Source organism: Carassius auratus, chromosome 13 (genome assembly GCF_003368295.1).
Source record: "Carassius auratus strain Wakin chromosome 13, ASM336829v1, whole genome shotgun sequence".
Lineage (NCBI taxonomy): Eukaryota > Metazoa > Chordata > Actinopteri > Cypriniformes > Cyprinidae > Carassius > Carassius auratus.
Genome location: NC_039255.1, coordinates 624,595 through 650,811, shown reverse-complemented (window position 1 = coordinate 650,811; position 26,217 = coordinate 624,595). Strand labels below are relative to the sequence as shown.

General features: G+C 35.3%; 1 protein-coding gene across 2 annotated transcripts in view; it reads right to left on the bottom strand.

Annotated features, from left to right (window-relative positions):
• Positions 1-1,586: 1,586 nt before the first annotated feature.
• Positions 1,587-26,217, bottom strand: part of LOC113112282 (probable lysosomal cobalamin transporter) — a 68,490-nt gene continuing 43,859 nt past the window's right edge. For both annotated transcript variants that reach the window (XM_026277703.1, XM_026277704.1), the window contains exons 12-16: positions 24,656-24,760; positions 21,938-22,087; positions 19,841-19,922; positions 2,885-2,976; positions 1,587-2,409 (exon numbers count right to left, since the gene is read on the bottom strand). In XM_026277703.1, the coding sequence (XP_026133488.1) occupies positions 2,299-2,409; positions 2,885-2,976; positions 19,841-19,922; positions 21,938-22,087; positions 24,656-24,760 (540 nt within the window). In that variant the 3' untranslated portion in view covers positions 1,587-2,298. The remainder of the gene's footprint in view (positions 2,410-2,884; positions 2,977-19,840; positions 19,923-21,937; positions 22,088-24,655; positions 24,761-26,217) is intronic.

Below are 26,217 nucleotides of genomic sequence, written 5' to 3'. Positions count from 1 at the left end.
TTTGGTCTAAAACACCCTGGTGCATGAGAGAGAACCTTTTATTGGGAAGAATATATTCCATTTAAAGATGAATGAAGAGAAGAAAGGATGCCTGTCTTCCAGCAGTTCACTTGATGTTTCAAAATGAATGTGGCTTTAACATCATTCTTATATTTCATATATGTATACACACTGTTGTTCAAAAGTTTGTGATCAGTAAGACTTGTAGTTTTTGAAAGTATCTTATGTTTACCAAGGCTGCATTTATTTGATTAAAAATACAGGGGGAAAAATTTTGTGAAATGTTATTAAAGTATAAATTAATGGTTTCTACTTTATTTTTAAAAAAATATTATTTCTGTGATGCGAAGATGAATTTCCATCAGCCAAATATCTAAATACATGTTTTCTATCTGGATACATGTGATGCTAAAGCTAAATTTTCAGTAACCATTACGCCAGTCTTCAGTGTTGCATCATGATTCTTCAGAAATCAATCTAATTTAATATAATTTTTTCATAAATTTTGGCCACCAATTTATGTATACTTACATAAATAACTCAAATATTGCACTTACCAGGTAAATGCGCCATCACCAATCCCTATTTTTTGGTCGATTATACTAGCAAGCTTGAGAAAATTAGTTGTTTTCTTTCCAAAGACTGCACCATCTGTTAGGAGAGTCTGGCTGGTGTGTGTTCCTGGGCCATGAATCATATGAACATCTGGTCCAGGTGAGAACATGATAAGCACACAAACATAGTCGCATGCTCAAACTCAAGCGGCTCTCAGTATGTGAGCACTGTCGACTCGGAGCAGCACAGTCTGCTTTGCTCTTCAGTTCAGTTAGAAGTCTTATTCCTAACTGTGAGAATGTCAGTGAGGGTAAACACAGATGATCCACAAGCACTTTCACACAGCTGTTTGCATTTGCATTGATTCCAGCTCTAAATAAAGACAAACAATCTCATCACAGAACAGAGATGAATTAAATCCAATTCAATGAGTAAACAAAGTTATATTAAACACAAAACTTTTGTATCGCTCTTCTCCATGTCAGCTTATTAAACGATCATCAAACTTTCAGCATATAATGCTAAGTAGGCTGTATTTAGTCAGAATGAGTCCTGGAATAAGTAATAAAGGGGGTCTTCTTTTAGGGGTCCTCAGTGCAAGTGATTTAAGGCTGAATTGTACAGTGTGCAGCACTCTTGAAATCAGGGTTTGTGATTCATTCTTTTTTTCCCGGTGATGTTTAGCATTGGATGATCAAAGTTAAGCTCATGATGGTACTATTTCTGACAAAGCATGTTGGAAAGTTAGGTCATTAGACATTTGATTTAGTCATTTCGTGCTGTTGTTTACTGTACTGCTAACTCGAGCTGCATGGTTTAATCAGTTCATTTCAAAGAAGCACCCGACATTAGTTCACTGCTTATTTCGAATGGATTTATACTGCTCCAACTATTCAGTAGGAATAATAATAATTTTTTTTTTTTTTTGGCAAAATAAATTATTCCAAATCTGTAAATCGACATATATCTATTTAACATTAATCCACCTTCTGAATTATCTTAGGATAATTAAGTATAAATAAACAACTGGATCCATTTTAAAATCTGAGATATTGTTTTTAGTCTTTATTAATGACTCAAACCTGCATTAATACATTTGCAAGAGAAATGTTAATTTCAGAAAACCACAAAACATACCAATACTGTATGATAAATGAATTTTTACAGAAATTGCTTAATCTTGCATCAGTCCTCTAGAACTCTGCAAGCTCTCTTGCCAGTACAATCCAATAATTCTAAAGTAAAAATCTATGTGTCCACAAGCAGTATGACAGGAATTCAACCTCAGGGATTAAAGTAACATTTAAAAAAAGCACACATCAGAAACACTGGAGCATTATGCCTAGCAAAAAAAAAAAAAAAAAAGTAAATAAATAAATCAGCATAAGGATTTGTACCGTTTTAACTTACTTTAAACTAAATTTGGTCTTGTTTAGAGAGAAAAAACTTTTTTTGTTGAATTATTTTAGACAGCAATGCAAAATGACATGCATATACCCTTAGTTAGTAGTAAGGGTCAGTAGTAAAGACGGGTTAGCATAGCAGACTATTACTATCAGTTAAATATGACAATGCCTCTAGTGTCACAAAATCTATTTGGCATCATAACACATTCAGTCTTAAAGAACGTCAGTATTTCTCTCTCTGAACAATGAACGAAAGATATGAAAAACTGTTTTACAATTTTTATCATTCCAGCTCTGACTAGTAATGAAACCAAGATAAAACAGGACTTATAGTAAGTTAATGCACATATTCATCATCACTGACATCTGAATCATCTGCATCAACTTCCCCTTCGATCACAGATTTCTTGCCTTTACAGCATGAAACTACCAATCCAATAAGAAAGACCTGCAACACAACAAAAGACACGTTAAGGCTATTTAATAATAATAATTATTATTATTATTAACTTCTGTTCATTCATATTATCTCTTTCATTTAAAATAATCAAGTAGCAATAACAATAATTCTTAGTTATCATTATAGTTTTTAGTAGGGGTGCACGATAAATATCGGCCGATAATTAATGCGCATCTCGTCATCAGCGTGGAATTGCACAAGGTGTCAGTTAACAACGGCTCTGTGTAGAAACAGCTGCTCTATGTGAAATCACGCACCTGATGGAATTTACCGCTGATTAGAGAACCGGCTTTACTGACGAGATGCACGTTAATTATCGGCCGATATTTATCTTGCACCCATAATTTTTAATACATTTTCCTGTGTTCATTTAAATAATTTCCAACATTACATATGGTATATCATCTAGAAAGAAAGAAAGAAACAAAGAATTTAAAAAAAGATATATATATATTTATATTACCACAAGGAAAGCCCAGTTGCCAAAATAGTAGATAGTGCTGAAGAACCAAAATTTGTGCAGGAACAGGTACGATCTTGTTACTGTGCACTGGTCTGGAAAACAAAATGTGAAGAAAAATTTGACCTTTAGTTTTCATTCGTTTTTGGAAGGAAAACATTTCTGTACAGTTCTGTAAATTCCACTTGTATTTTGAAGAAAATGTGAGAAAATTTAGCTTTTTCATACATTGCGTTTGTGGTTGCTTAGCTGCTAGCTTACTCTCTATAATATTCTGGTCCCTGTTTTAATGTAAGTCTAATAGGAATAAGCAGAGTCAGAAGGTCAGCAGGCTAGTGTTCACCCTGCCGCCGTGCAGAAGTAATCACACATGCACAACAGTACAGGTCCTCATCAAAGAGCATGACACAGTAAAAGCCGGCACACAGCCTTGTGTAATTGCACCAGCCACGCTTTACAGGGTTGTGCTAACAAGCTCTTAGCTAGACGCCGTCTCAAGCTGACCTGCCACACTGACCAGAAAACCAGCAACAAGCTGATGACCATTTCATAGAAAATAAATGAGGGATCCAGGGAAAGCAATGACACATTTGGATAAAAATGACAAATAAATATTTAAACGCTTCTTGGCAAACCAAAATAATCAACATTTGGAGAAATGCAGAGAATAAAAATATTTATTAGTGAAAGTACAAATAAACAGGACTGCATAATAATTTAGGGATTTTTTTTTCTGATAAAAACTGCAATTGGGACTTTTTTGGATTTTTTAAAAAATCCAGACTTGCTGTGCTTGTATGTAGTATTTTTGTGATTATATTATCAACATGGCTATAAAACAACAAAATTAATGATAAAAATTATTTTTATAGTTTAGGGTTATTATTATAATTTAAGATGGTTATCATCATCATTATTATTATTAATATTAAATAAAAATATATAAATTACAAAATAAAATAAGAAATATTACTATTGAACTAATATTAATAATTTCACTAATCCTATTAAAGATTACAAATATATTTACTTTTTATTTGTGTCAAATATCATGAAATATTTATTGAATATTGGAATTCAGAGTATTTGAAAAACATTAAGGTTTATTTATAACACACTTCCTGCTGACATACAACACATGAGCTGCAACTTGTTTACGAGCAGAAAGCTCTCTGATTTCATCAAAAATGTCTTAATTTGTGTTCTGAAGATGAGCGAAGGTTTTACGGGTTTGGGACGACATGAGGGTGAGTAATTAATTACAGAATAGTTTTTTTAAGGGGGACGAACTATCCCTTTAAAGCAGATTTACAATGTGATGCCTGAATCCTTAACTGAACAAAATAAAGAAAACAGTGAACATTAGACACTTGACATTTGATTTCATCTGCTTTAAAAATGATCTGACAGCATCATCAGCCACACTGATGAACAGTCCAGGACTCAAGTGGTTTAGTTTGACGTTTAGAAGTCAAACAGTCAATCAAATGGGCAGCAAACAAGCTAATGTAAGAGGTTCATCCGGGCTCATGGAGCGAACAGGGTGAGTGTCACTATGCAGCAGGAGGGTTGTTATCAGCTCAAACTGTCGAGCTGCTTGTGAAGATTTGGCCCGACAGAGTGCTGTCTACAGAGGGAAGGGAGGAGAAGTAGAGAAAAAGATCTGATAGTGTTTATTCAGATAATTAGCTGCTCCAGGCATGTGACAGGAGAATGGCTGAGGCATGAAGACCTGCTTAAAAAAAGAGAAGTGAAGAAAAAACAGACATAAAAAAACGAAACAAAGACCAGTTTGAGTCCTCCACTCGTGCACTTTTCCTGCCATCTGCAGCCCAGCAGATGCTCACCTGAATTACAGGACAGATGGTTCTCAACAGTGCTCTGGCTAAACAAATCATCGTGTACATCACTGACCCGGGTCACCTTCAGATGGCAGTCACCGCTGATGGAGAACGCCTGCCATTCAGACCAGCAGCCTGTCCACTCACTCTGTTTGTGTACTATTGTGTAGTTATGGGGGTTTGGGAAATTGACTGTTAAAGGGATAGATCAACCAAATATGAACATTTACATTTCATCACCCTTATGTTTTCCAGATCTGAATGCTGTAATTTTGTCTGTGAAATGCAGAAGTAAGCATTTCTGAACTACCACTGCGCAGCTAGTGCCAGGGAAAGGAAGAAAGAAAGAAAGAAAGAAAGAAAGAAAGAAAGAAAGAAAGAAAGAAAGAAAGAAAGAAAGAAAGAAAGAAAGAAAGAAAGAAAGAAAGAAAGAAAGAAAGAAAGAAAGAAAGAAAGAAAGAAAGAAAGAAAGAAAGAAATACTATAAAAGTAGCCCATAAAACTCATGCACTTAAATTTATTCCAAATCTTTAAGCCTTTTTGTCAGACATGCAAAAAAAAAACAAAAAAAAAACTAGTTTTATCCAGTTTAAAATGGTTGAATAATTCTAATAAATATTATAATGTCATCATAATATTACATAATATCATTAGACTTATATTATTGTTGTTATAATAATGACACAATGCCATATAATTATATCATTTGAAAGAATTATTATACAACAGAAAATATAGGATTTCCTTACCATATATATATATATATATATATATATATATATATATATATATATATATATATATATATATATATATATACACACACATACACACACACACACACACACATTACACTAATAATAATAATAATATACTGTATGGCTCAAACATGGAATGGATTTTTTTTTTTAATATATTAAAATACAAAAAAAAGTTATTTTAAATTCTAATAATATTTCACAATGTGAAATGAATATCACCTTGGTAAGCAAAAGAGATGCCAGTATATTGAGAGTATATACAATTATACAATCTATCTACAAAATATATAAATATATAAAATAAAACTAGTCACAAATTTATACACTGTGTTGTAAACCCAGAAACTTTTACACTTCACTTGCATTACACATGAATATCATTTTATGTTGTTGAACGTTTAAAAATTTACCAGTTAACAGATTAAATGTGGTACTAAAACTACAATAAACACAAGAACTAGAAGGTTAAAAATTACACTAAAACTAAAATAAACCTAAATAAAATACATTACAAGCCAATATCTTGCTTCTGTACATGCAAATTTCTCATATCTCATATTTTAATTTCAAAGTTCTCAAAGAGCTCAAACTTAACAATTATATCTGACACTTAAAGATCCACTGTACTAATAAAACAGGCTTAAACAAGCTATCCATGGTGCAGTCATCCTCAACCATGATACTGCAGTACATACTACTTTAATTTATCATTTTCATTACTTGCATTATTAATACACATTATAATGGAAAATGCAGGTCTGTTAAATCAATCACAATGTATGTGCAACAAATGCTACTGTATAGCTGTTTGCAGTCTCAGTAACAGCATGTATCTGTGAACTCTGTGCACTGGGTCTGAATCAGCTTAAATGAGACTCCATTAAGATGCATTAGATTCTATCTATGTACCACTGGTCCACATCTACCAGTAAAGTAACACTATGGGGTGCACATGGGCAGCATGGGCTCGTGCCAGACTGTGCCTGACGTAGCTATTAATTAAAGTGTTCCTTAATTATCTGCTCTGTTTTAGTGCTTAGCTGAGTAATTATAGCCAGCTCTCTATGTGCCAGACCGGGAGTGAATTCAGATACAGATAGACTAAGAAACCGACAAAGAGGGGAAATCAACCACTGATAGTTCAACCAATAAAAGACAATTCTGTCATCATTTACTCACTCTCATGTCATCTAAAACCTGAATTACTTTCTTTCTTCAGTGGAACACAAAAGAGGATTCTGCACTGCACTGGTCACTCTTTTCAATGCATTTGAAATGAATGGAAACTGACATGTGTTTGCTTTTAACAGGAAGTAAAAGCATCATAAAAGTATCATAAAAATGGTCCATATCATGCATGCACTATATGCTTAAGTCTTATGAAGTTATATGAAAGCTTTGTGTGATTTTTTTTTTTTTTTTGATAGTCTTTTTCCCAAGTGAGCTATTAACCTCTATGACCAGATCAACGAGTCAAGCAAATCAACTTAAGAATCTGATTCATTCATTGGAATCATTTAAACGGGTTTGTGAACTGGATGAACTGATGCACTGAAAAGATCAGGCTCAAAAGGAAAGAATCAGACATCACTACTACGGTTTGATTCAAGAACAATTCATTCTTTAGATCACTACCATTTGCAAACTGAATGAAGCGATGATTTTTTCACTTACATGTTGGTCTGTTCCTCTTAAAATCGAACAGTCCATCTTTACCAGTGTTGGGGGTAATGCGTTACAAGTTAGTTATACATAATTAGACTACTTTTTACAAGTAACTAGTAAAGTAACAAATTTCTCTTACATTTATAAGAAAATACCTGAGTTACCTTTTTAAATAAGTAAGACCACTTTCTTTGTTTTTCGTATTTATTCACTGACACAATTGGAAGTAATGTGGAGAGGCAGAGGTACTTCCATCAGACTGAAGTTAGAAATTTACTTTCGGTGTGAAAGGGCCTGAACATTTGGCAAAAAAAATATACATTTGTTTTTTTTGTTATTAAAAAATAAATAAGCAAGCAATTGCATGGAGCAACTATTACAAGTCTTCTGCTGTGTTCTCTGGGAGAAATAAAATCATACAGGTTTTTATGAACATGAGGGTAAATGCAGACTAAATTTTCAACGTTTAAATAAACTATTCCTGTAATGAAAACTATTATCACAAATCCTCCTATGCTTAAACAGACAGAAATAGTTTAGCTATAAGTCTCTATATTGGAAGTAAATGCACTTTCCACTTTTTCCTTTTTTTTTTCTTTTCTTCCCTCTGTCTTTGGATCTGCTTTTTTTTTGCCAACAGATGGCACCGATTTCTCAAAAGGCTTTAACTGGAACATTTGCTAATCTTCATCACAAAGCAATAAAAGTGAGAGCAAAAAACAGGCAGCTAGAAGGCAAGGGCTTTCCAGAATGACCTCAAGGAGGAAGAGAAGACGCAGCAGAAGAGGTGAGTGTAATGTTCACATTGTGGAAACTGCAGAATCGGAGGCCGTCAGATCAAGTGCAAAATTGCATACAATCAAAGGGTGGCACTTTTCACTACAAATAATCCAGTGGGGTTAAAATAAAATCAGACTGAAAGAGCAGTGGTGGAGTGCAGCAGTAGAACATGAGTGACATCAGAGCTGCCGTCTCACCTGTTACCAGTCCTCATATTTATAGCAGCAATATAACAGACAGACTCACGTGACTCGTGATTCACACAAGTCATCCATAGCACCTCTCTGCGTAAATGTGCATGGAGAAAGAAAATAGAACAAGTGCATACTTATATCTTTAAAATGCATCAAGGAATGGTAGTGAATTTGAATACAATAATGGATTTAAACCCATAAAAATAAAAAATACCATTCATAGGTTTGCGTTCAGTAGGTTTTTTATAAATTGACTTTTATTTAGCAATCATGCATTAAACTGTTCAAAAGTGAAAGTCAAGACTTTTACATGGTTAAAAAAAAAATCTATTTGAAATAAATTGTTCTTTTGAACTTTCTATTCATCAAAGAAACTGAAAATTCAGGGTTTCTACAAAGAAATCAGCAGAACAATTGTTTTCAAAAGGAATAATGTTTCTTGAACACTAAATTAGCATATGAAGCAACCTGTGACACTGAAGACTGGAGTAATGGATACTGAAAATCAAATTACATAAATTAAATTACATTTTAAAATGTATTCAAATAGGAAACAGTTCTTTTAAATTGTAATAATATTTAACAACTGCTTAATTAACATTTACTGTATTTCTGATCATCTGCAGCCTTAATGAGCAAAAGTGACTTCTTTCAAAAACATTAAAAGAAACCTTGTAGAACCCAAACATTTGAAAAGTGTATATACAAGACATTATATATAATTTATCAATTAATAAATGTATACGCATAAGACCAATCATTTCTAAATGTATAAATACAAGTAGAAATCAACTAGCTTAAACCTCATGAATTTAATAAGACAAGAATTCTTCAACACTATGGCTCCCCAGATATTTTAGGATTTTGTATATTAAATGTCAAAGTGCAAATGTTGAAATGACAGAACTCTCAAATCTCATTCAAATCCCACGTAATTGATGTCAAACCTTTACATTTAAATTTCATTCTGTTCCTCAGAAAAAAAGATGATCGTTTGGCTTCATAAGATGTGGAATTCAGTGCATGAGTCATGTGGACTACTTTTATGCTGCTTTTTATTCATTTTCAGAGCTTGACCGCTCCAGACCCCATTTATTCTTTTTTTTTTTTTTTTTTTTTTTTTTTTTTGAGCAATCACTTTTTTAAAGTTAGAAAGCGTTCTGTTTCAACCACACTGGCCAAAAAGGTACGTTTATGTTAGATGACACTTTTTTTGGATGATGTTAATATTTCCAGGTAAATGTCCTTCCTCATTTACAATATGCCATAAATATATTTCAGTGAAACAACTGTGGCCTTCGCCTGTTCTGAAAAACACATTTCCTGTCATTCATTCAACAAGCACCCTTGATAGAACTCTATCATAAAACAACTTATTTCTGTTCCGTCCTTCAAAAAAATGCATCAATCAATGACATTTGTGTAATATCTTTCTGTCTCTTCATTACAGCAGCATCTGAAGCTACAGGAGAACACAATGTGGTGAAGAATGGCAAGTGTAGGAGCAAACAGAATGACTGGCATCTGCTGACCTCGGTGAGAACAAGACCCAATTCATTCAGATGATGACTTAACAGTGATTTGTCTTTTGAAGAAAATAAACTGTATTAAAAAAACATGAGCATAAGTATCTGCCATCTTTGAACACATCAAACATCATTCTCTCCTTAACATCACTGATGCTGTTGCTAGGAAACCATCCTGACAGTGAGGTGAGCACTTTTCTTCAGCATTAAAATATGTGTCCTGCCTTCCCATGTCAGACTTATGACCCTTATGCAATCATATTTCTAAAGCACCATTCAACTAAAACAAAGTTTATTAGTGTTTTGTGTCATACTATCAGTTAATGCACTGTCATACATCATTGTATTGTTTTTAAGTACCATGTAATTTTTGAGTCATTCATTCACATAAATGATAAAACAATTATATGGTACTTCCAAAAAAAACAATGAAAAAGCAGGTAGTTCCATGGAACTTTGCCCAAAAAAAGAGCAGGACAATGGAACTTTTGGTACTTTTATTACTTATTTAACTTATTGTTAAATTCCCTCAATTCAATGTGCTGAAATATTAAAATGTCACAGGCGTGCTTGAGATTTAAGTGCCGATTTTGTTCCCTTCAGTCAAACTGAGGCAGGATTGGTGAATGAAAATTTAAATAAACAGCGGATTAGATGATTTTCTTAAAGTTCTGAGAGGTTTATGAGAAAACAAATGCGTGCTGAGAAATGACATTAAACTTAATCAGGTAAAGTTGATTAATGGGATTTACTTTTACTGTGTAAATGTTAGAAATTCAAAAATATATGAGATATGAGAGCAGAGGAGAATTATTATCAGAGAATAATGCTATGCATTACATAAAAAAAAAAAAAATATATATATATATATATATATATATATATATATATATATATATATATATATATATATACATGCATAAATGACGACAATATTTCATTTTGGGGTGAAGTATTCCTTAAAGCGTGAAGCTTAAGCATTTTAAAATAATTAATCACCCAGAAACCAGAACCGATCTCACGTCATTCCAAAACACTACCGCTGTCATATTTTCATGAAAAACCACTTAGAAATGTTGAACTTCTATACTATACTCCAAGTCTTCTGAAGCCTGAAGTCAACTCTTATGAATTTAGAAAATAAAGCAATAAGCCCCAAGAAGCCGTGGTTTATAGTGAATTTATAACAGCTAAAGGGCGTTGTTAGGCACAACGCGAAGCGAAGTAAGCTCACTGTAAACCACAGCTTCACGGTGCTTATTGCTTTTATAAAACGATTATTTCATTGACATACTGCAGTAAGGTATCACAGAATAAAACAGAGCAAATATAGTGAAATGATATAAAAAAAAAAAAAAAACTGTATTCTTCCACCAAACAATGTAGTTCCTCAGAAACAGTTGTGGTACCAACAAAGTGGTTGATGAGCAACACACAGAAGTAAACAAAGGTGTATGTTTGTAGAGTAATTTACAACAGATTCGACCGCGGCTCAACCAATCAGAATCAAGGAACAGAACTATCCGTTTTATAAGACTATACCTCACTCACAGTCACAAGTCATATGGATTAATATTATGGTGCTTTTTCTGAGCTTGGCAGAAAAACTAAACATAATTAACACAGTATGGAAAAGGGCAATATTAACATTTAGCTAACATCTTCATTTTTATTCCATGGAGATAAAAAACAAACTCAAACAGGTTTGGAATAACAACATAATAATGACTTCTTTTTTTTTTTGAAGAGAACTGATCCTTTCAGTTTCACAGCAAGACTAAAGTATATTTTAATTTGCTTTTGAGTGTCTGAAAATGGCTAATAATTTAACAGAGGAATAAACATTAAAATCTTTATTATTTATTTTCTTGCTTGTTTCAACAGCGCTTGGAGCTCTTATGATCGGTGCATTCAAAATCAACTGATATATTTTTCCAAACAGACCACATCTGTGCATTTGCTGAGAGCCAGACGAGCATCATGCGTTCATTAGGCCACGGTAAGAAATCAATCTGACAGGATGAGAAAATTTATGCCTGGCCGACTGAACGGGAGAGCAGAACATTGCAAGTTTCATTTTAATTTGCAGCTCCTGAATCTATTGGCAAGCGACTTGGTGGATGGTAGCTATGGCAACAACACTTGATCCTCCAGATACACTGCATATATCTGAACTAAAACGAACTGATATAATATCATTAATATGAATGCAGAGAGAAAGACAGGAAGAGAGACATGCAGGAGCTAAAATAAATCCGAAAAACAAAGGATGGTGAAAATAAGAAAGATCAGGAAAATGATAATACAGTTGCCTGTTGAATGCATAAAAAAGCATATAAAGACATAAGCAGTGCCTTTTGTCAAATGAACTCCATAGCTATGCCTTCAACAGTTCAGATGACTTCAGCAGCGGTTTGAACTCAAATTCTGCCTGCATAACGAGATAAAATGAGTCCCAACGCCTGTTTAATTGACATTAATGGTGGGCGGTATGACCGAAATCTTATATCACAACATGACTAATTTTATATAACGGTATCAGAATGTATGTTTTTTTCTGCTGGTTTTATGTAAGTAATGGATAATATACATCCAGCTGGTTATTCTCACAGAATAAACCCCGACAGGGTGATCAGGACCCCAACGCGAAGCGGAGGGCTACTTGTGGCTGCTTGCCACATAAGTAAATAATTAGATGCAAAATATTTATTTGAGTTGAAATATTTGAAAATATTTGAACGCGAAGCTTCCGTGAAGACAGCCGTTGTGAGCAAGCGGCAGATTCAAACTAAACGGACATTTAAGGGAAACGGTGCAGGCAAACCAAGTATTACACAACATTTCACCACAAAATAATTAAAGCAATAAAATAATTAATACAAAAATTTTTTAAAACCTTACGAGTTTGTTAGTTCTCTTATGATCCATTACAGTGTGTAAAACTATCGTTGCAAAATGGCAGCAGCTGCGTTTGTATAAAACGAGAGCGAGTCCGCGATACCAGGATGACATGATTAAACACCCGGATGAGCCTGTGTTATTAGTTTTTACCGGTTGTTATCCAGGGATAACAGACCTCGGAATGTCGCGACTGACCAATCAGAATCAAGTATTCCACAGAGCCGTGTAATAACTTGGGTTAAAACAGTTGAAATATATATGTATCTGTATTAAACTAAATTATAAATTTAATAAAATAGCATTAAATTATTCATATTATTTTATATAAAAATTATTTTACATTATAAACACACACAAACTCTCTCTCTCTCTCTCTCTCTCTCTATATATATATATATATATAATGTTTTATAATATTTATTGATTATATAAAATATATTTTATACATAGCTGAGAACAAAAAATAAAAAATGTGTTTATAAACTGTGTCAAGTCACAGCGTTGCTTTGGCAACCATGCACAACTAATTTCTCAATACAACACCCCATATTAGCAAGTTCTACCACGTTCTGACTTGTTTAGGATACGTCATGCTCAGTATTTTCACATTTATCCATATTTCACTCTCAAGTTAAAATAAAACGTAGAGCAGTCCTACACACAACTAGCAACACAAATATACAGCATCTACCAGCTCACAGCACAATCTCTACCAGATGACACGTTTCTGCCGTCGCACGGTGTATCCCATCATACCGGCCGGCACTAATTGACACTCTCCATCACTCAAACCCAAAGCACTTCCTGCAGAAGCTTGAAGGACAACCCAACCCCGGCATTATTGCCAATCCAAGCTGTGCTCTGTGAAGCAGGACTCGCCTCTTGCTCTGTCGACCTGAGGCGTGAGAGCGGCGGGGTTCGAGAGCACGGGTCGGGCCCTGCGGGGAGAGATGCTCTCGGCTGGATACCGCGCCCTCACTGTCGCATGTGTTCTCCCTGCTTGACACTTCCTCCCACTCACGCCTGGTTGTGCAATGGCTGTTACGCAAGACAGAGCAGCTTCCGGAGTGATAAGAAGACTCTGGTTGCTGCACAAGAGGGAAAGATCTGGCAGAGCGAGAGGACTGCAGATGAAAAATGGCAAGAAAAGGAAAGCAAGAAAAAGTCGATATTATTCAATTCTTTCATCTACAGGCCAACTGGCAGGACGGCTCTGTGCTGTAGGTCAACAGTTACGAGAGGACGAACAGACATAGGGCCAGGAAGATCAGCATCTCATCAAGGGTCTCAAAGTGACAGTCGATATGCTGAGAGTAGAGTCTGGAGAGAATTGGGGAAGGGGCTGAATTGATTACTCATTCAATTACAATAATTAAGCGGCTACTTGAGGCACTCTGTCTTAACATGCTTTTGTCATTTATTACTCTTTAAAAGAGGAAAGGAGAAGTCTTCATTTCTCTTTAAGACAAAAAAAAAAAAAAAAAAAAGCTCAACAAGGGACACTTTTGTGTTCATGAGCATCATATTAAAGACTATGACCATCAGCATCCAAACCACTGGGGCAAAAATGAGCTGAATTGTGTTGCAGGCACACACACACACAAAAAAAGAGTCTGAAACTATTTTTTTATACATTTAATCATTTAGTTTTTTCTTTAGTCTGATTACTTTTTGATCACTTTTGACTCGTCTATAAAAATGGACCTGAATAGGATAATCTTGTATCTTATTAATATAAAAAGAAAAACAATTTAAATATAAAAACAGCAAAAGAGAAATACAATTAACTCCATTCTTGTAATCAACTACATGAAGTGCATTGAACATTACATTATATCAGGGTTTTTGCAAACTGATGCTTGTAAATGAGCTGTGGGGGTTTATAAATCGACGAAAAGCTAATAATTAAATCATAAAATGTTTTTAAAAAAATGTAAAAACATGATGTAATCATGTAAGCAATGAAATAGTAACTATAGTCTGATTATGAATATTTTAAAGCATAATATCACCTAATTACAAGCATTTAATTTTTGGAATATGATTATGTAATCTGGACTACATTTAGGGTTCACCATGATGAACGCATACAAGGGAAATTGTGCAGTGACAGGTGTGCAAAATGTGGGATACAGATAAATAGTTTCTTAAACATATCCAATAGTTAAAAAAAATAAATTACATTAAAAAGGAATGAGATCAAACCATTCCCTATTTGTTAAAAAAAAAGAGCCAGCCATCATATGTATGTAATATGATTAACATGAACTCAGTGAACACTAATTCATACAGTAGCCCAAATATCAAGCAGCCTTCATTTGTTACAGCTGGACTATCTTTCATCTGTCAAGTGACTGTTGAATGATGGTCATGTGAATGACCTCTGCCGGACACAATACAGCCATAAATCAAGCCAACAATAACAAACGTTTACACTGACTTCCTCAACCAAGCTGACCAGTTCACGGCATCAAGAGGATCAAAAACTGTCCCTTTTTGGACTGATAAAATAAACCGTTAGCCACGTTCTATTCTCCAGAACAAAAACAACAAATCTGACTTCTCTGCTAAGATCTGAGAAATCATTCGGGTTGCCGCCTCACAGCTAGAGCGACCCCAATCACAGAAATCAAACCCTGATAATGAGTGAGGGGAAAGTCTCAATATCAGGGGCAACCTCAGGAACAGTCCAAATTTGTTGCGATACGCAATCTGGAGAAAGATGAAGACAGATGATTCAGAAAAATATAAAATTAATAAAAAAACGAAATACGCAAGTTGTAACACAAACAAACTGCTGAGAGCTTTTAAATTCACTCAGCATGCCTAATGGTTCCAAACCACAGTAGAAAAAAAACTTTGTTAAGATAAAATTAGCTAATATTGAGGAAAATTTCAAATGCTTCCAGATTTATGTAGATGGTCCAAAACCTTTAATTGCACCAGCCCCCCGCCCAAACCCCGTTTCATACTGATAGTGAACAGCACTTGTAATAAAAGCAAATGGAAATCACGTCTCCCGCTGTGAAGCAATAGACAATCCCGTGCTAATGGACGATGTACAGCTTTGTCTTGCACTGTTCTATTCGAAAACAGTAATGAGGCATTTTGCTGATGACAGGTAGGTGGCAGAAACACAATGACTGGGCTCCGCTAACTGACCGCAGATAGGAAAAGGCCAAAACCCACACAGACAGATTGGGAGGCTGTGCTGGTTGGCAAGCAGACGGCTTAAAACTACGCTGGTTCTAAAATGCGAGTCAACTGGAGATGGATCAATTTTGGGTGACCCGCAGAGCAACTTCTGTTGCGCATATTTATCCTCTATTGTGCGAGACAGTGCCTCATTTTGGCTTTGAGAGACTTAATTGGGTTATGATACAGAGCATTGTTTAAAGGAGGCATATGGGGAACTGTTCACGCAGGCACAAACTGCAACACAACTGACTTCTGTTGTTTTTTTGTTTTTGTTTTTTTCATCTTTTATTAGAGGTATCTGCTAAGGAAAAAAAAAACCATCATGATTACTGTTGCTCATAGCTAAGGTTAGGGATTTGAACAGCGTATACAATTCGCAGCTATGAACTTGAATGCTACTTCAAATCATGTGGCTTGTTGAGAAGAGGTGTGCTATTACTGTTCAGAGCAATCTAACTTTTTCTTTTCACCTGGCAGGTGCTAAAATGAGTGGCATTTACTTACACTGAAGGGACCTGAGCCATAACAGCCCAGAAATATGACAAACAATTCAGAACACTGCACAGCAACTGTGTAGTAACTGGCTCGAATACCCTAGCAACAGCATAGAAACATGCTAAAAACAATTGACCTTAGCAGCCACCTAGAACCCCCTAGCAACAGAATTAACATGCCAAAAACCATTCACAATAGCAACTGCATAGAACACCTTAGCAACAGTCTAGATCACCCTGGCAACAGCAGAAAAAAAAATTCACCTTAGTAACAGCCTAGAACACCCTAGCAACAGCAAAGAACTATGCCAAAAACAATTCATTTTAGCATCTGCAAGAAAAAAAATAAATACAAAAATTCATGCCAAAAAATGCAATCTTAGCAAAGACTTAAACACCCTAGCAACAACACAGAAATATGTCAAAACAATTCACCTTAGCAACCGACTAGAACACCCTAGCAACTGCATAGAAACATACCCAAAACAATTTACCTTAGCAACTACCTAGAACACGCTGGCAACAGCACAGAACCATGCCAAAAACAATTAACCTTAGAAACCACTTAGAACACCCTAGCAACAGCACAAAACATGCCAAAAATCTTTCAAAACAGCTTTCATGTAGCAATCAACCTAGCAACTACTTAGGAATCAATACAGAAACATGCTAAAACCAGTGTGTAACAACAACCCCAGCAATCTCAAATAAACATGCAAAAAAAAAAAAAACTTTCAGAACACATTAGCAACCACCAAGAACACCCTAGCAACAGCATTAGAAACACGCTGAAAACCATTCAGAACACTCCTATCACTATGAGAGTGAGTTTGGAGCATTTTCTACAGAAAATGTAAACAATCGAGCTAATACGGTCAAGTTCGTGGCTAAAGTCAGCTCTAACATGACCTGAATTTTTAATAGCGGTCTATAAAAATGGAAAGCAGAAGAATTTCTTAGCCTGTCAGTCTGATATTCTGGCACAATCCGAGGACCTGAAGAGGGTGTGAAGCAATTAGCAGGTGGAATTTAGCCCAGCATAGAGAGGTGTATTTTAAGAAAGGTTAGAGCTGATGGGGGACACGTCTTAAGGAAGATTGGCCACTTCTTCTTGGTTCACTGATCCAATTGCATATTAATATCTTTTATTTCATTATTTTTCCAATATCCTCCAATGAGACTGGAATGTAATATCGGAGTGCCCTCCTCTGGATAGAAAACAGTATCATGGCTGCACACTCAGGCTGGATGGCAGTATATCAAAACTATAACCAATCGGATTTGAATCCACCATGACATTACGGAATAACTTATACCTCTATTTCCCAGGTTTTGAAGCTGATCTCATAAAACAAATGTGTCAAAACCACAGTAAGGAGACAGACCTGGTATTAAATTAACAAGATGTTATAGAGCTTAAAATCACTCATCACAATGCAGAGCATGATATAACGCTGTTAAAACACTAAATCAAAGCTTTTACAGTAAATCCCAACAATCATTTAGTATTTTAAGTCACCTTTATTCTCTTAAATAATCATGAAAATAAAATCTCTGGGATCAGTATCTATAATATGTTGAATTAGATTCCTCGCTGTACACTGCGCACTCAAAACACACAGATCTATCTGCAATTAACTGCAAATGTATGGAGGCAATTAACCTTAGAGATCGTAATTAACACTTTTGCTGGTTTAAACCACTAATTTAACAGCATTTTAATTAATGTAGATCTCCTTCCTTCAGACTTCTATTTGCTGTCTCCCCCTTTCGCAATGAACACAGAGAAAAGCTGCAAGGGTCATGTTCTGTAGGCATGACATCTAACCTCATATCTTTGTATTGTCAAGACTATTTACAGTCTTTCCTCATTGGCTGAGCACACAAAACCAAACATTTAGATACATTCAGATACAGCAGCGCAAAAAAAGCAATGGTCTGTCACACCTGAAACTATTTTGATCTCCTATTCAGATTCTGAGTCTGTCTCCAGCTGGTTTACGATTTCATCTCACACCTAGCATCATTAATAGCTACTGCTTCTTCAAACTGTCCTCTGCAAAATCCATTTCATTCTATTTACGGAGTACTCTGCACATCTCTTCATAACTGACATACAAATAAATATTTAGAACTGTTTGCATCGGGGAGCGACTGATATATAGTCAAACTTGTATCTGCATGGCCAGCACTGTAATCGAGAGAACAAACAGTTCAAAAAAGAACAAATATCATATTGTTGCATATATAATGGATGCGAATAGAGCAGAGCAGTAGGGTTCCAGAAGTAAAACAAAAAAAACAAAAACCCTGTTTGTTTTCTCCATAGAGAAATTGATGCTCAACATTCAACAATAAAATATAAACCTCTAAAAACAGACCTACTATGAGCTCTGAGGTTGTTAATGGTTAATGTATGCGCATGTAAGTGTGATTTCAGTCGAGTTTAATTGCAAAATTCCCAGTGAAGAACTAAACTACCCATAATTCTGAGGACACCAATTGGTGCTACCATGAAAACATAAATCTTGACAAAGAGATTCACTCCCATGACGCACTGAGAAGGATGCAACAGAGCCTCTAATACACTGATTTTATATTTATACATTATAGTTTTATGAGTTTTGATTCAGTTAGGCCAAATAAATTAAAGGCAAATAAACCACTTTTAAAAAGTTTGGGGTCAGTAAGATTATTTAAATAATATCTCATGCTATCAAGTATGCACTTATTTATATTCATATTGTGAAATATTGTTACACAAACATTTTTACATATTTTTTATATATTCATAAGAAGTCAAAGCTGAATTTTCAGCAGCCCTTACTTCAGTGTCACATGATTCTTCAGAAATCATTATAATGTGTTGTTTTTGTGCTCAAGAATACTAAAATATGCAATATTTTTTTATACAAACCATAGGAGATTTTTTTTACAGATTATTAAAAAAATTGTTCAAAAGAACTATTATCTGAAATTTTGAAATATAAACAAATATATAAAGAGGTTACTTTTGACTTTTACTGCCACATAAAAGTATTCATTTCTTTCAAAAAGACCACAAACTTTTGAACATTACTGGCCCCAAACTTTATATGTTATACTATATATTTTGCCCTTTCAGAGTTGATTGGTTTAATTCATGTCTTAACTGATTTAATTATTTTTTTTAATCACAACGAAGAAAATGAATGGGAACAATATGAACCAAGTGTGAAAAGCGTGGGCAGTCACAGTAGCGCTCCCCAGCCAAAGACTCTTTAAATGGGCAATACTTTTTTTTACCTGAAGTCCACTTACTATACAATGTTAGTAAAGACCACTTGCACAAAAAATGCATTTCAGACCCTTAGAATTTAACAGGATGTTTTTGCTACTGTACATTGAACACCCCCATATGTAAATGACCTCTGTTATTAATGGTGTCTTTGCAGGCAAAAAAACAAAAACAAATCTAATCTTCAAATATAAAAGACAAAACGTATATATTTTCCATGATATCACCTCTTTAAAACTCCTCACTAACCATTCCTTATAGAATGGTGAAGCATAATCAATTCAGGTTGGTTATTCTGTGGGTGATAAAGAATGAGTCTTACCTTCAGGAGCGTCCGCGTCACATATCTTAGTGACGGCAGTGGAATGATTGCCTTGTGATGGGTCTGCTGTGGGCAGAGGGGTCTGGGGACAAACAAAAAACTATAAGCCCAATCTGATCTATGCAACAGCACTCTAAATGCATGGAAGTAAACATAAGAAATATGTTTTTCACATAAACATATGTAAGGACTTGAACACTGTTCATGTTCACCTAATAAGCAGTTGAGCAAAGTTTAGTCATTTTAAAGACTTGATTCATAATTGAACCCAACTGACATAGTTTCCTTCAGTAAACTAATGCAAAAAAAAAAAAAAAAACAGACTTGAGTATAAACAACATTCGTACAAGAATACTGATAAAAAAGCAAAAAAAATTAAAAATAAATACTCATTCTGCGTAATTCCATTTGACACGTACTAATTATAAGAGGCAGACTGACTATATTTTGGTTATTACATTATGGGAATGTGTTCAGAAATATGATTACAGTTTGAATTACACATTCCATGTGCTTTGAAATAATGCATTGCTGTTTATGCTGGATGATGAAATGAGTAAACCTTTTTGTAAAAAGTACATACATGAACTATCTAGGTGTAATTAGGAGTCTAATAATTATTTGTAATTATATAGAAATCTTATTCATTCTGAAAGTCTTCACCATTTATTACTGCACACATTTAAAAGTGACTATTTACTGTCTTAATACACAGTCCTCATTGCATTATGCAGGATTTATTATTCTAGTATATTAAGATACTTAAATGTATATGTGCTATTTACACAATAGATATTTTATTATATTACTGCAGATGTTTCACCAGTGACTAATATTTCTTCTTTGAGGAATCTTACGAGCATAGAATTGCCCAAAAAACTAAACAAAAAAAAAAACAGTTCTTCACAAACCCAAATCTAATGCAAACTACTGTTTTCTACTACATTTCCTGGATCTGCACTTAAATGGAACTGGAACTGCTGCAAATTACTCTTCCTACCATTCCGATTTAGATTCCAATTCTGTATCCTGTTTGCTACGTCAATTCCAATTCAGGGATTGAATTGGAATTTAAAAAGCACCCTAAATTCAACACAACCCTTTAAGATATGCATTTAATTTATGCTTATTTCAGTATTTACATCTAACGCTGCAGAGGGGCGAAGGATGGGTGTAACTGGTCAGATTTCAACACATGTTGTGATGTTTACTGAGTAGAACAGGTTCGATCTTGCCGCGAGCCGTTCTTCCTTCTCTGTCCTCAGAAGACGATTTGCCCCATCAGCCTTCTGACAGCTTGTCAGCCTCACAGCAAATTACTCCTCATTTGAGCTTGTATTATGTAAAGGCAGCATAACTTTTGGATGTAATCAAATGGGATAAAATGCCCCACCGGAAAGCACTGCAGAATGCCTGCCCTTCCAGAAAGTGAAGAGAAATCCGATTTGATTGATGAAGAGTTTGTCAGTTTCAGCCACGGATCGCTCACAGTCTGTTCCGTGACCACCTGATGCATTGTGTGGATAAAAATGGCAAGCGCTGACTGACAATTGCCATGTCAACCTAGACTGGCAGGGTTTATCTAACTTTCTGATGAGTTTTTTTGTTCATGATATTCTATCACTGTGGTTTAAGTTAGCACATAAAAACAAAGAAAGTGTATTCAAAGGCATCACATCTAGGTCTGAGTGGGTGGATCTCGGCTAGAATAACCTGGCCAGATTTTGTGCCAATAGTTGATCAGCAGTTGCTAGGCTACATATAGAAAGATATGGTATAGATTCACAATAAAGAACATGCAGGCAAGTTTTCACACTTAATATGATCAGGTCAAACCTCATACGAATGTACAGACATCCGAAGAAGAAAAAAGCAATACATAACAGAGGCAGGAAGGCCTTTAATGGGTTTTGAAGGGAGTCAGGAGAGAAGGTTTTGAAAGGCTTTCCAACACTTGCTTTGTAAAGGGTTGATCATTACATACTTATGTCACCGGCGTGGGCCCTGTTTGCTCGGGATATGACAGCTGTAATCCTGTAATCCTGATGCCGTGCGGCACAGGGGATTGACTGTTACACAAACAAACCCACATCTCACCTGCAGCAGGTATTTCTGGCTGCCGTACATGACGTATTGCGGGGCCAGACTGTAGATCATGTAGCTGGTGTGGAGGACGATGAGGAGGAGGATCATGCAGAGGAAGAGGAGGGCCTGAGGTTGGGTTCTCTGAGGCCTGATCTTATACAGCTTCACAAAAAGAAACAAAAACATCCTTATATTACTCATTTGAGCAAATACTACGAGTGTACAGTACTCTGAACCGCAGAAATGCTTTATACAAATAATGTTGCATTAAGATCAACAAAAACAAGGATATATACTGTATAGAAGAGCTGTAAAAATGGAATCTTTAAAAACATAGAGGGTCAAAATCGAGACACTTGCATTACTAAGGTCTGCTACACAATCCTTGCACAATATTTTATGTTGGGTTTGTATTTGTAATGCAAAACCAAGTATTATTATCTGTATGTTACATATAAAAATATGATGTTTTTTTTGTTATCAATATACAGTATTGTTCAAAATAATAGCAGTACAATGTGACTAACCAGAATAATCAAGGTTTTTCGTATATTTTTTATTGCTACGTGGCAAACAAGTTACCAGTAGGTTCAGTAGATTCTCAGAAAACAAATGAGACCCAGCATTCATGATATGCACGCTCTTAAGGCTGTGCAATTGGGCAATTAGTTGAATTAGTTGAAAGGGGTGTGTTCAAAAAAAATAGCAGTGTGGCATTCAATCACTGAGGTCATCAATTTTGTGAAGAAACAGGTGTGAATCAGGTGGCCCCTATTTAAGGATGAAGCCAACACTTGTTGAACATGCATTTGCTGAGGAAAATGGGTCGTTCAAGACATTGTTCAGAAGAACAGCGTACTTTGATTAAAAAGTTGATTAGAGAGGGGAAAACCTATAAAGAGGTGCAAAAAATGATAGGCTGTTCAGCTAAAATGATCTCCAATGCCTTAAAATGGAGAGCAAAACCAGAGAGACGTGGAAGAAAATGGAAGACAACCATCAAAATGGATAGAAGAATAACCAGAATGGCAAAGGCTCAGCCAATGATCACCTCCAGGATGATCAAAGACAGTCTGGAGTTACCTGTAAGTACTGTGACAGTTAGAAGACGTCTGTGTGAAGCTAATCTATTTTCAAGAATCCCCCGCAAAGTCCCTCTGTTAAAAAAAAGGCATGTGCAGAAGAGGTTACAATTTGCCAAAGAACACATCAACTGGCCTAAAGAGAAATGGAGGAACATTTTGTGGACTGATGAGAGTAAAATTGTTCTTTTTGGGTCCAAGGGCCACAGGCAGTTTGTGAGACGACCCCCAAACTCTGAATTCAAGCCACAGTACACAGTGAAGACAGTGAAGCATGGAGGTGCAAGCATCATGATATGGGCATGTTTCTCCTTCTATGGTGTTGGGCCTATTTATCGCATACCAGGGATCATGGATCAGTTTGCATATGTTAAAATACTTGAAGAGGTCATGTTGCCCTATGCTGAAGAGGACATGCCCTTGAAATGGTTGTTTCAACAAGACAATGACCCAAAACACACTAGTAAACGGGCAAAGTCTTGGTTCCAAACCAACAAAATTAATGTTATGGAGTGGCCAGCCCAATCTCCAGACCTTAATCCAATTGAGAACTTGTGGGGTGATATCAAAAATGCTGTTTCTGAAGCAAAACCAAGAAATGTGAATGAATTGTGGAATGTTGTTAAAGAATCATGGAGTGGAATAACAGCTGAGAGGTGCCACAAGTTGGTTGACTCCATGCCACACAGATGTCAAGCTGTTTTAAAAAACTGTGGTCATACAACTAAATATTAGTTTAGTGATTCACAGGATTGCTAAATCCCAGAAAAAAAAAACTGTTTGTACAAAATAGTTTTGAGTTTGTACAGTCAAAGGTAGACACTGCTATTTTTTTGAACACACCCCTTTCAACTAATTGCCCAATTGCACAGCCTTAAGAGTGTGCATATCATGAATGCTGGGTCTTGTTTGTTTTCTGACAATCTACTGAACCTACTGGTAACTTGTTTGCCACATAGCAATAAAAAATATACTAAAAACCTTGATTATTCTGGTTAGTCACATTGTACTGCTATTATTTTGAACAAAACTGTAATTTCTTGTGTTTTTATATATAGAACAGCAATCAGCACATTAGAATGATTTCTGAAGGATCATGTGACAAGACTTAAGTAATGATGTTGAAAATTCAGCTTTGCATCACAGGAACAAATTCAATTTTTAAATATATTAAAATAGAAAAGAGTTATTTTAAATAAAACTATTTCACAATATTACACTTTTTACTCAGGTTTAAGCGCATAAATGCTGCCTTGGTGAGCATAAAATATATCAAAAAAAAAATGTTTAAAAAACATAACTTTTCCAAACTTTTGACAAGTACTTAATATACACCATATTTATTGATGATATATTATATGAAATTATTATTTTATTAAATTAAACTATGTTAAATATGTATTATATAAAATATTTTGAACTGAATTTTTATAGAAACACAAATCAGCATATAACTTAATTAATAGTATTAAAAAAAACTGTAAGGAAAAAAAGAAGGACGTTTTTGCAGTCATAGTGTCCATACATTTAGCCTATGCAAACTAAATGTCCAAATTTAAATCATACAAATCCACTACAACAACAGCATTAAAATGCTTAATAAAGCAGGTGGACAAAATTTGGAGGTGGGAGACTGTTTGTGTCTCACCCGTATCCAGAAGAACCAAATCCCCATGTTACGAATCCCGGCCATGGAAGTGAAGACAAAGTACATAGTGATGATGGTGATGAGAACATAGTCCAGTGGGAAAACCTGAAGGAAGAAGTGAAAAATCAACCAGTTTTGCATGACATCTTGATCTATTTCAGCCATTCACCAGGGCTACTATGCAGTCTCTATTCATCTACACACAACACACACTTTTCAGGCCTTAGTGTCGACTAAAGAACCATTACCCTGACAATGAAGATGGCAGGAAGGCCATAACAGTGTGGCGCACTTTCACTGCCTTTTTCTTTGCGTACCAGAGTGGTTTTTCAGAGTAAGTGATGCATGTTTCACAAACCAAACAATGCTGGAGGCACAAAAGTTATATAAATATACACTCTCAGGGGTGGCCTAAAATACTGTCACTCCTGTGCTAGAGATGTATCGCTGCACAACTCTGAAGTGATCTTTCAGCAATCCTGACTATTTTCAATGCATTTCATCTCAAAAGAGCCACAGGAAGTACACGGCAGAACTGTTTCAAAGTCAAGCTAAAAAAATGTTCCTCCTGTTCTTGGAAGAGCTGTAGGTTCGTAGAAACAGCAATGCCTCTTCCGTTGGCAGCTTGTCCTCCATAACTCCACTGGAGCTGAACTGAGCAAAACACACACTGAACTTACCTGTCGGCCTCATATCGCAGACGGAACATGGTCAGTGACATCATGAAGTACAAATTAGAAATGTTTCTGGAAGCATGAGCAATAATTCTCCGGCCTGCATGTCTCATCCTTTTGCAAGTTACTTTTCTTTTTTCCTTTTCACTTGGCCTAATTGCAGAAATCAATGGATTCCTGGATTCCTGAACAATTTGGTTTTAATCAAGCCATCTTAAGTAGCGAGTGAAACAAGTGATCATATTTTACTCAAGCACATGGAAACTGATCACACTGCTACTTGAAGTATATTGAAGGATTTGAAATCGCTTCCAAAAGCACTAAATATGTAAAGCACACTTATTTCTGATTCATAAATAGCTCTTAATTCAGAGGTCATCACATCTTTTTATGCGGCAAGCGGCCACAGACTGCAGACAGAACGATAAACTGTTCAGGGTCTTTTATATTTCAAGGATTTGGACATTGTCATACTTGAAGATTGCTTGTGCAGTGTCATCACATTTCCTGGTTTCTGTTTTAAGCAAATAAGATGCATAAATGCAAACACAAATGAACCTAAAACTACAACTGTTAAGCATTATGAATCTCAGATACACTGAAATGAGCTTAAAATCTGATTGTGAAAAAAAAAAGAGTGAGCAAGGAATATGTTGAAAAATAATGTTGGGCTTCACTGTCCATACAAATTGATCCTGCATTCAAATCTACCCACTACGAATTTAGTCTTTGAGAATGTTTTATGCTCAGGCAATACAGCCTAATTAGAGGAAGTAAACTGCTATTGATGATGTACACTGCCTGCCAAAAATGTTTGAGTAAATTTATGTTTTTCATTATGGTAAAAACCTTTTGATCTGCCAGCTTTTGCTTATACACTTTCAGATG